This window comes from Porites lutea, chromosome 12, assembly GCF_958299795.1.
Source record: "Porites lutea chromosome 12, jaPorLute2.1, whole genome shotgun sequence".
In the NCBI taxonomy this organism is placed as follows: domain Eukaryota; kingdom Metazoa; phylum Cnidaria; class Anthozoa; order Scleractinia; family Poritidae; genus Porites; species Porites lutea.
In genome coordinates this window covers 10459050-10471549 of record NC_133212.1, presented here as the reverse complement: position 1 = coordinate 10471549, position 12500 = coordinate 10459050, and the positions used below count along the sequence as shown (strand labels likewise).

Here is a 12500-nt window from a genome sequence, read left to right as displayed (position 1 = left end):
GAAATAATGGTGTAAACTGTTCACAGCCAATTTCCTTTGTCAACGCAAAGTCAGAACCTGAGAGAATTTGTGACCGCAATGTCGACGCTAATCACCAACTACTTTTAACTCTGACGTCATGTAGTTAAGACTCATCAAAGCTAGTTATTGGTAACGACGCTGGTGTGACCGAAACACGATTGGCAAGCTGTTTTAAAAACTCTTTCTATTTGGGTCATTGATGTTTTCAAGAACTCCCGAAAGGTAAATTAGTTTCTGTAGTCACTAATTAGACGTGATTTGCTGTGTTTCATCCCGCATCCCGCCCCTCAATTTCAAATTTATCCCGTATATCCTGGTTGAAATGAACATATTCTGTACAGGCCAAGATATGTTCATCCCGTATCTCGCATCATGTTCTCTTGCTTTGATTTTTAACTTCTCTCGCATCCCGCCAAGTTCATGTTTTGACACTCCAGAAACTTCCAAATACATCTTCCATGCATGACGCATTATGATAAACAGTGTTTCCTTGAAATACGTATATACCTAGAAACCCTCAAGCGATTTTCGTTGTTTCACTTTCCAAAGCAAGTTCCGCCGTGATAAGTACAGCTCTAACTAACTTTGCGTTGTCTGGTTTCTATCTTAACCAGTTAGAATAATATATGGCTTGATTATGATAGCTACGAAATTCAAACAATCATAAAGTGATGATCAATTGTAAGCTCCATCGTTTGCTAGTAAACAACAAATTTTTTGGCTCTGCCAGTTCTGATGTCTGTTGCCATGGGAAAACGAGAGTCTGTGTGAAATCGATCAAATCGATCAAATCATACATTATAAAATACATTATTAAGTGAAAACTGACAAAAAAATTAATTCATGGCCTTCCATATTGTACAACAGAACGATGGCAAAAGTAGCCTTTATTTGTTGCCTCGTCAGAGCAAGTCAGTCTGTCTATGACACGAACTGGCGTGGAAAGTAAGTTATATTAATCAGCAAACACAGAGTTAAATGGTAGCCTGGAGTGGTTTTTAAGTTCGAGAAACTTCAAAAGAGCGAACAAAGATGCAAAGATTTATTTTGCGATCATACACAGTGCATTAATCACGTCACATAAAACGAAACATTTCTGTTGTTTAAACTGTCACACAGTACTGAGGGCCTCTTCATATGAGCCCGGTTGACCGGGCTGGCTCGGTTACCGGGATGAATTTTGCTTTGGGTTCATATGAGAAATTTCAGCCCGGTTTCCGAGATGAAAAAAGGTCAAAGATCCTGGGTACGAGTTCTGGCGCCAAATTTAGGAAACAAAGCAAACATAGCGAAACACAAAAATTTTAAGTTTTGGGCCTATCTTAGCATCGGTAACTCTTAAAGCTGTATCACTGCAGTTAAATGGGATGCTTATGATGTGGAAAATACAGCAGGCAATGCAAGACGATGCCATCCGGACCGCCAGAATTCATCCCGCCGTTCATCCCGGTAACCGGGATGAAGTGTTCATATGGCAAAATTTCCAGCCCGCTTACCGAGATCTCGGTTGGAAAAACCGAGATCTCGGGAACCGAGCCAGCCCGCCCTCTCATATGAACACATCGAAAATTTTACAAAGGATTTAGAGGTGAGGCGAGATCTCGGAAACCGGGCCAGCCCGGTCAGCCGGGCTCATATGAAGAGGCCCTGAGTTAACAAGGGCCATCGTGTCTTATGCATGGTTAAGCCCAAGAGCGAACGATATGCCGGGCAAAGAACTTTGTCTAGATTGACAACAATAGCTATTTCACTGATTGTAAGCTATGGACAAACTTTGAAAGCTAATGGACTTTACGATCAGTATTTAACAAATAATGGGGCTAACAAAAATATGACTCACTTTTAAATGGGATAATTTGGTTTTATCCACTGAGTTGATAATGTGAAATTGCCACCGTAAAGAGATTCGTCGGAGCGAAGGGCTAACCTCGAAACGTCAGCTTTCGAATCTCTTTACGGTTTTTCAGGCTTTAATTTCACAACTGCTTAAGTTGTGTGTATTACTGCGATGATCAATCATGTATTCAAATTGAATAATTGCTACTAATCTCGCAATCTGATTGGCTAATTTGCCGATGTCGGTAAGACTCCAGACAACGCTGCTCGCGACAATGTGTCACGCAATGCCTTTTTCAGCTCGTGCTTATGTATCGGTCAAATCGAAGCGTCAACATGCCCCCCCCGGGCAACCCCCCGGGCATTTGACTTTTTTGAAAATTATTGTTCAAATTGCCCCCTACCCGGGCCAAAATGCCGTTCAAATGCCCCACACTAGGGTCCATTCAGGTGATCAAATGCCCCCAACCTGGGGACATTTCACAGGCACAAAAATGACAGAAGAACGGCGGAAACGCCTTCAGTTGTCGAACGAAATCTTTATTAATATAACAAAAACTGAGAAACACTGTTAGCGTATTTACTACGAACAAACGTCTCGTGCAAAGCGGCGGAAATCGCTGCTACAAGGTCACTGAATGCTCAGCTTTTCTTCGTCATGCAACATACAAAGCGTTCTGTAAAAAAAGATTCCACCTATTGAGATTATTATATCATGACTATTTCACTGACATGCATCATACTCACCTTATTAATTAACATACTTGCAGAAGGTCAAAGTAGTTGACCTGAGCTTTTTATTTCATTTCATTTTATTTTATGTTGTTGTTGTATTGAATCGCCGGTACAGGTATTGTATTTCAATGTAAACACAACAATAAAATACATTCATACATTCAAAGCCTGAATCCAGTTAAAAATTTTAAAATCTAAATATTTCTTATTCCCTTTCCTCGTAACCAATTGACCACAAAGGCACAATCTTTTCCACGAAAATCCTCTAACACCGCGTCCCCCATGATAGCTCATCACCACGCCAAAGATTTTACATGAAATCGAGGGTGCAGTTCAAATTCCCCACCCCTAAAGCATGGGGATCAAATTCCCCACCCCCTGGAAGACTCTGATCATCAAATTCCCTCCTCCCCGGGAAGGCAAAGGTGTCAAATGCCCGGGGCATGCCCGGGGGGGGGGCATGATGAAGCTTCGATTTGACCGATACATTAGACTGCAAAACAGTCCGTACATTGCGTGACACATTGTCGCGAGCAGCGTTGTCTGGACTCTTACCGACATCGGCAAATTAGCCAATCAGATTGCGAGATTAGTAGCAATTATTCAATTTGAATACATGATTGATCATCGCAGTAATACACACAACTTAAGCAGTTGTGAAATTAAAGCCTGAAAAAAATTCAGGCCGGAACGGGATTCGAACCTATAACCCAGGGCGGATAAATGTTGGGCGGTGAAACGAGCGCTCCGCTCTTCATTTAATGTGTGATGCAGAGTAGGACTGGCACGAGCGCTCTTTCCGCGCTTCCGGTGCGCTTGAAGGCCGGCGAAATTTTCCTTTTTGCAAACCTGAAATTCTATTTTCTTTCTGTAATTTCAGGCTACAATGTTAAATAGTTAAATTCGTTTCATAACAATATCAATAAACAGTTTCATATGTTTGTGTCTGTGTGCCTATAAGTCAAACTTGTTGGTCGTATAATACCAAAATTTGAGTTTAATTTGAAAGTGTTGAATACCTCCTCCTTCCAGTAAATATCACCTGATCGTCTTTCGCCGTTTCGTTTGCAAAAGCTTAACACTTCTTAACCTCAATTTTTACATATGTTAAACGCGGAGAAATTTTATATAACATAACAAAAAATTAGATTGATATATTTTGATATAGTGGTGTTGTACTGCTTCAAACTTTGCTTCTCGGATGCAACGCGCCATGGCGATTCGCGCAATGCGTCGCAAATCCGGCAACCGCATGTAAACAAAATTTATTGAGGTTAGTTGCAGGATTTTTTCTCCGTTTTTCTCTCTAAAACAAAACAAGGTAAACAGTGAAAACTGAGGGGAAACTAATTTTGAAGTTTCTAAGAAACAGAAAGACGTATGAGATGTTTTTTTTCAAAATTAAACAGAAGGATGACGGTGAAGAATGACGGTGATTGAAATTAGCATAATTTCACCTTGCACGAGCTGCACTCATTTATAAAATACACGTCATCTAGTTATGAAACACGATCTGCTGTCTTTTAGTTTTGCCATGGATGACATGGATGAGATTTTCCTTCGTGTTTTACACAGTACTTAGTTGTTTTTGTTTTGGAATAACATCGACATTGGCGAGTAAGAGAACGAAAATGTAATTCAGTGGTAGAGTCATGGAAGTAGTACGAGAAACCCTTTGAAAGAGATGTTTGTCTACTCCAATTAAACCTCCCGCAAAAAATTGCAATATTTGTCTCTAGGAGACAGCGTACCAGCACATAGGAACGAGTAAGAAGTTGCAAGAAAACAAATCAAGCCGCCATAATTCAGTGACAGCGGCAGTGCCATGGACAAACCACATCGCAAGCCCTGACCAAAGTCGAAAACAAGCGACATTTCTAAGCAGAGTCCCAGTCCACTGCATCACACCTTTTTGCTCGGACGCGCTTGTTTCACCGCCAAACGTGGGAGGACTGGGAAAGAGTATGGTTGTTTTCCGTTTGTTTGAAAAACTAAGATATTCAAATGAAAGACCAACTAAATTTGAGAGTCTTGAGCAAGAACAGAAGTATTTAGAAGAGGAAAATGGCAAAATGATAGCTTTTCAAATATCACCCGAAGTAGAGAGTTTGTATGGATTGGGTAGACAGGCCACAAAATTTGAAGAGTTTGTATGGAATTTTGCAACTTTTGCAAGGTTCCCATTTGAACAATTTTTCCGCTGAAAACTCTCAAACTTGACTGGGTAGCTTTTCATTCAGTAACATTTCAGTTGAAATGTTTAGATTTTCAATTTATACAATATAAGAAACTCGTTCCAGTACTCTCACGTTTCTGCAATGGGCTATGACCTCTGCGATACCGATGCAGTACTCTGCCAACTGGGAGCTGGCCACTTTGTGAGTTCATAATATACCCATAGATGATAAAGAATAGTATATAACAATTATTCACCGAAGTGGAGGTGGCTAGTCCTGGATATTTACCGAACTGCGAAGCAGTGAGGTAAATATCCACGACTAGCCACCGACACTGAGGTGAATAATTGTTTTAGTATATACTAAAACAGTGAGATAATTGAGCACAAAAACGACGATTTTTAACTCAAATACTGTTGCCAACGATTACAATTTTGGCGCGTAATGACCGGGCGGCCGCGGCCGTCGCTTTTTCTTGCCGGCAACTAAAACTTTTGAAGGCATTTGTTTAGCTCTTGCGGGGAAATTTCTTCAAAAGGAGTTGTGAATTCTTTTTGTATTTAAAATCATTCTATAAAAAAAGATTATTAAGTTTAGTTTTAAGCTTATTTATGAACAACTCAACTAAATAAAGTAAGCAAGACTTAAGCTTCATTTGCATTTGTAAACAAAAAACTTTTTCACCGGTTTTATCGATAAATTCGTGTCAAAAAGACAAAGCTTTACCTGTTAAAACTTCCAATCCGAACTTAGTCACCTTCTTCGTCTATTTCGGAAACAGCTTGCTTGATCAGTTGTGAAATTTCTTTGTTTGTTTACGGCAGCAAACCGGGAAGGCATTTTGCTTGCAACTTACACGAGTTTGGCGTCGCTCGCTCCGAGGAACTGGAGGTGAATCAGTGAATAGTGCAGGATATTCACTGATTGAGTAGCCAATCAGTGCGCCCGGAAAACACTATCCACTGTTTTAGTATATACTAAATAGATTTAGCCAAGCCTGGAAGCGGAGCTCCACCCACAGTTATTTATTTGGATGTTGTTAATAATTATAATAATCCAACAAGTAAGGCAAATTTTGGACGGTTTTGTAGTTTTGGCACGTAATTACACCGTATCCGCAATGGATTACAGTGTAATGCGCTAAATAAATAAATAAATAAAAAATAATAATGATAATAATAATAATAATAATAATAATAATAATACGGCCGGGGGCTTTATGATGGTGTGTTAATGAAGCAAAAATTGGCCCTTGAATTATGGGCAGATTTCAGGGAAACCAGAGAGGAAGACGTAAACAGTTAATGGTCTGCGATATGCTGCTTTTCGAGTGTTCCTGGTTGAAGTACAGGTTCATTAAACTTGATTTGGTCATAGTAGGAAAATTTGATAGCGTCGATGTCAACCCTGCGCGGACCCAACGCACGCGTGGCGAACAATTGCTTGCGTGATGCGCAGAACGTGTGCGCACTAACAAAAGTAAGCACCGTTCTTAACATTCACGAAAAGGGATTTACAATTCCAAAAGCCATCAGTGAGATTGTATAAAGTGAAACTTTTTTTTGTCTACCAGCTTCTAATTTGGCGCCAAAAATTGGTCGCCGGCGTCCGGCATGGCAACTCGCTCGTAGTTCGTAGAGTGTCGCCAGGTAGGATAATAGTTCCGTTATTTTGAACAAACTATGCCAGGAGCCCATCAAATGGAGCCTCCATCTCCATTAATTTCTTGAGTCAACCCTTTCCCGAGTAGATTTATAAATAGAACGGCTTGTTTCCCGCGAAAAGTGTCATATTTCCGTGAGTCTCGTATGTCACCGTGAAAAAAATGAAGTTGGATGAAGTCGAACTCATAAGCCCGTCCTTCGACCGTTTCCCTTTTTTACTTTACGTCCATTTTTACAATTTTACAGCTGCTGGGATCTGGGTATCATGAAATAAAAGTTAATGAATTACCCGACTGAGACTGAGCATGAAGCGATGGGACAAAGGCAGCGAACTGAGGGTCACGGAAAGGTTATCTTTGCGAGTGTTGTTTTTTTTTTTTGCCGCTTTACATCCCACATTTAAGCATGCACCTTGAAAAGAGTCGACGATTAAGCCTTCTGTGATGATCAGCGCCGAAAAAGTGCCAGGATCATTTGATTTTTGTCATCACCGTGGGGTGGATTTCGCCAGTTAAGCACCGCATGCAAAAGCGATGACCTAAGTAGCAACTAACGAGGGATGCTTCAGTTCCGAAATTTGAGAAATTGCAGTCGTCCTTGGCAACTGACTTGTATCACCATGAGAGTTGCCTGATAAAACTGGCACTTGAAAAGTTGAACAGAAGACAACAGTTGCTCGACCGTGAATAATTTGCTAACGGAGGATTTTGTGACATCGCGCTCCAGTCCAAAGACCCACTTATCTCAAGAAAAACAAAATGGATTGTATCTGCGCCAAAAGAATTATGACTGACTAACAGGACAATTCTCAGCAGTTAATACCGAAGTTTAGGCTTAATTCTTTCCTCCGAATTCGCATCTGTGGATCACTTTTTTGCGAGAAAACAATGGCTGGGCCGGGCGTTACAAAACATAGCAGGGAATCATCACACTAGCTGACGGACAAAACAACAACAAGGACAACAAGTATTTTTTTAGATAAACGCATTTCGGAAAAAAAAAAGGCTTGAAAAACTAGAAATTTGATTAATACTGAGTCATTTCAGTCATTTAGCCGAAATAAGAACTTAACGCTCAAAAAAAGTGACTAAAGAAAACGAATCCTGTCAGAACTACAGACTGCAGGTAGTAGTTAATCATTATGCATGTAACAGACCAGCTTCATGGCCTCTAACTGTGAGACAAGCAACCGAAATGAAGATTAACATTGTCAGAGTGTAAAACTCTCCACAGTATAATCTACCCACTAGATAGAAAAGAAAGAAAATCTCTGAGAGATGAAAACGCTAAAGTCACGTTTCACTAGCTTATGATTGTGTTTGGCCTGTCAACACCGAATTTCCTGCTGTTCGATGAAGTACAATAGCAGTGTCATTTCGTTGTTGTGATTGGTTCTTCCCACCGTCGGCGCGCGAAGTCTCCCCTGGGAACCGTTCTAATTATAAATCTACTCGGGAAAGGGTTGACTCCAAGGGCATGTACGGGAGATGGAGGCTCCATTTGATGGGCTCCTGACTATGCTTATGCCTGGTCAAATTAAACCCGGAGTTCTCAAGTTAACTATTAAAAGAGTGCAAAGCAACTTTGGCATTGTCCTTAGTTTTGTTAGGTGAGAAGAAAATGGTAATTTTTGTGTCGTTTTCGTAGGACACCTCAGTTTTAACTGCCGCTCGTACTGCGGGCGCAGCCGCCCTATGCAAGATTGTTCGTGGGTTGAAGAGTTGACTTTCACTTTTTTTCAACGGTTGACTTTTTTTTTTCATGACCTTAGTCAATGGCTTCTAGCTGGCAAGCTTTCTAGATTTCTTCGAACGCTCGGTATACATAACAAAGACTGTCATGTGCATGTCGCCCTTCACGTAGCCCTGCGCCTGCACTCATATCGATCAGCGGATTCTCCCCACTCAAAAAGGGAGCGCTGGGAACAAGACATTGCTTCGCATATTTTTGAACGTCGGATTTAACTTTCTTGAACAGAGTTTTCAGGTCTCAAGTGATTTTTACTACAATTTTACAGTGTAAGTAAGCTTATTTTAAGCTAGGTTTTTGAGTCAGTTAGTGTAAAACGCAGACTGCAATGATTTTATTGAGTCCTGGGACTTATCTCGTGAGAAATCATGCATCCCAGCCCAGAATCGATGAGTCCCAGTTCAAAACCCAATGAGTCCTGTCAGAACTCTCATGAAACTAGTCTTCCAGACAAAAAATTCTTCACTTTGCTGGAGGGATTTTTTTTCTGTTAAAATTAGTGCAAACATCACAATACCTCAAGTTTTTCTCCTCATCATATTTCAACCAACCATTGGATTTTAGCCAGTGTGGCATGAATTTCCTTATCTTCTTTTCTTTGGTGTTGTCATTAGATGCCAGGTCTGGCAGCATTTCTTGAGTCTCGAGATCACTCTTGTTTGAAGCCATTTCTGGCGGCTGTTCTGCAAAAAACATTTTTTGGCTTGGTATAGGTTATAAGACCTTTTTGGGTGGCATTTCTAATTACTAAATCTTTAAAGAATGAACTAGAAGGACCTTGTCCGTCATTTTTGCTCAGCCACATGCTTTTCATATATGGCAAATATACATGTAATGAGTAAGCACTCCATCAGTAAAATGAACATGGCCGCTTTTGAAAAAAAAGAAACAGTTGTATTGGAGAATTTGCATGGAAATCGTTCTGTCTGTTCGTTCCAAGAATTATTGTTAACCTTTTTTTATGAGGAAACAATATTACTCTTTTGATTGGCGGTAGCTTTCACTACACATTTCAAATCGAACATGGTATTCTTCAAAAAGATTTTTCGATGAATCGATTGATCGTTGCTTCCTAAGGGATGCAGGCTGTGAATTATTATGTGTCCTTGAGAATTTTTATGCGTCAGGGACGTAGCACGCAGGGGTACCAAAATCACCGACACTGGGGACAGCAGACTACAGACTGCAGATGGGGGGCAAAATGACTGTGTGTGAAATGTGGGCTGCAGACCAAGGGTACTAAAATGCAGACTGCAGACTATAGCCTTTTTATGTGAATGATATGACCATTTTTCACATCACCGTAAACAGGCTAACTGGAGCATTAAGGCTAACCTGAGTGTAGTATCCAGGCTAACTGGAGTGATATTCAGTCTAACCGGAGCACTATTCCATCTAACCAAAGTGCAGACTCCCTACAGTTAGCCTGAATGATCATGTTTATGGTCAGCCCCCAACAATGGAAATAACATGATACATTGTACATATATGTTATAACTAACTGTAGTCTGCATTTTACCCTCAGTCTGCATTTAACCCCGGCCTGCAGTGCACGTTTTACTCTGACCATTTTCAATTCAATTGCCAGCAAAGTGGAAGTGAAATCTGAATGTTTTTGTACATCGCCCAATTACACAGGCCATCAAAGAATATTCAATATTGTACAGTCACTAACAAGTCCCCTCCATGAGGTAACCACAGAATTGTTAAAAAACTATCTCCCTTAAAAAACTCCCTTAACCCTTTACTCCCTAAGAATGACTTGCAGACTTTACTCTGTCTAACGCCAGACGATTTTACTCGTCAAAGGGGAGAAGTCAGCTCGTACGAAAACTTAGGAACTGTATTTATATCTCTTGGTGAATATGACAAAGCTAAAGAGTATCTTGAGAAAGCACTTGCCATCAAAACACGAATTGTGGACAAACAGGGGGAGGCAGCAATTTACAGTAATTTAGGAACTGTGTTTAAGCGTCTTCGTGAATATGACAAAGCTAAAGAATATCTTGAGAAAACACTTGTCATCAAAAAAGGGATTGGTGACAAAAGGGGAGAAGCCCGCTTGTACGGAAACTTAGGAACTGTATTTATATCTCTTGGTGAGTGTGACAAAGCGAAGGAATATCTTGAGAAAGCACTTGCTATCAAGAAAGAGATTTGCGACAAAACAGGAGAGGCCGCCTCATACGGAAACTAAGGAAATGTGTTTCAGTCTGTTGGTGAATATGACAAAGCTAAAGAATATCTTGAGAAAGCACTTGCCATCAGAACACAATTTGGTGACTGAAATAGAGAAGCCAGATCGTACGGAATTTTAGGAACTGTGTTTATATAGGGAAATGAAAGGACATCTGTCTGAAGTGAGCTGTTAAGCTGGTGTTAGGTCTTATGTGGACTTTCACATGGTGACCCTGAATTTGTTATTGGGTGACTTTGAAAGGTCAAAATTGAGGTCATATTTGCTGCCATATAGGTTTGGACCATTTTTCTCTCAAGAAACAATGGTCAGAACTTTGGCTACCGGATTGATACGACATATGGTCATTGCGTTTCGTCTGTTGTCCATCCGTCACGTTGTCTGTACATGTACATTTCCCCATCTCTGGCAATATCTCAGAATTTGTTAGAGTTTTTTTCCCGGGTACCACACGACTATTTGGCTGACGTTCAGCGATTAAAAAGATCCTATAGGGAGGCGAAGTCACCTGATTTCACATTGATTTTGGTGCCAAACAAACATACACCCTTTGTCTCAGACACGAAATGGGAGTTAAACTTTGAGTTTTACTCGCGTGAAACAAAATGTGTATGTTTGTTTGGCACCAAAATCAATGCGTGAAATCAGGGGACTTCACCTCCATATTAACGTGATCTCAGGTCAGGTAGGCTGAGTGTATAAACTTTCTGTGTAAAACTGTACACACGTAAAACCCTATCAACAATTGCATTTTATATTTAATCCAGTCAGTATAGTGCATAATATATTTCAGCTGCAAGAAAATAATATAATGCATAATATATTTCAGCTGCAAGAAAACAAACTGCAACAGCAAATCATGGCCAAGTGGAGTTTCTCAAGAAGATTACTGGAGTTTCACCACGCTCACACAAGAGGTCGTCACCCAAATGCGTCGTGTGATCCAGAAAGCATTGCTAATGATTTCAAAACGTGTGGATGGCAGCACGCAAAATGTTTTCATAGTGCACATGCTTTGGATAGCACCGTTATGATTGACTACATGCGGGAACTTGATGTCAGACGAAGAGTTGACCCCACTGATGAGTTCGTCGACACAGTGTCAAAAGATGTGCACAAGATAGTTGAAGGTGTGATTGAAAAGTTATCAGCTGAGTTTCCAATTTTCAAGGGACGCCTTTTGAGGATGGGGAGTTCGCACAATGGTCTGAAAGTTGGGGCTCCTGATGAGTATGACTTTTGCTTAGAGCTGGACTTGGATAACTTGCTGAGAGGAGCGGGCAAGTTCGAAGGTCTTGAGCAGGAGAAAGGCAGATTCATTCTGTATCTACGATTCGATGGCGACCCTGGCAACCATGACATTGTACACTTCATAGAGGAAGGAAACGTTGTCGAGATGCTATCACTCAACGGGGCGAATGATGCTCCACGCTACAGAAGTGCAGTTGGTAAAAGAGGAGACCGTTTCATCCTCAATACCGAATCGGTCGCCTTTGCTTTTTTCAATTCTGTTGACAAAGTTTTACGGGAGTACACCCTCCCTTTAAATTGGCAGTTCGGTGGCTTCAATCACCCAAATTTCAGTGGATTGCGACTGAACATGCCGGCATACACATTACAATTGGGGTACAAGCGACCTGATGATCAAGATACCCTCATGATTTCGGTTGACATTGCCCCGATACTTCTGTTTAGTTCAGATAATATAATGGTGTCAGAGCAAGATGTTGTAAACCATTACTTAAGGTCCAGTGACTATGCACATGACATGTGGTTCCGACTGGATTGCGGAACTTACAAAGGTGCAGTTTTATCGACAGCAGAAGAAACATGGCTATCTACATATGACTTTGGCTCCATCGCTAAGACCAGCATCAGAATATGCAAGATATTACACAGCATGATCCCACTCACACTGCCGAGGTATATGCCGCGATATTTGGTAACTCAAATCATAGACTATCAGAAGCGGAAGATGAATAAAACTGCTACAGAGGAGGATCTTGAACTTGCTTGTGAGTGGTTAATGAATAATTTGATGTCATTGCACCTGTCAACGGGAATACCACCTTGGACCGTTCATCACCTTGAAGATCCAGCACAGTACATAACATTCAGGGA

At 40.8% G+C, this 12500-nt stretch overlaps 1 protein-coding gene across 1 annotated transcript in view; it reads left to right on the top strand.

The window, feature by feature from the left end:
• Positions 1–136: 136 nt before the first annotated feature.
• Positions 137–12500, top strand: part of LOC140921501 (uncharacterized) — a 14070-nt gene continuing 1706 nt past the window's right edge. The window contains exons 1-2 of the mRNA XM_073371505.1: positions 137–243; positions 11209–12500. The exon at positions 11209–12500 is cut by the window's right edge and continues 1706 nt beyond it. Of these exons, the coding sequence (XP_073227606.1) occupies positions 11239–12500 (1262 nt within the window). The 5' untranslated portion in view covers positions 137–243; positions 11209–11238. The remainder of the gene's footprint in view (positions 244–11208) is intronic.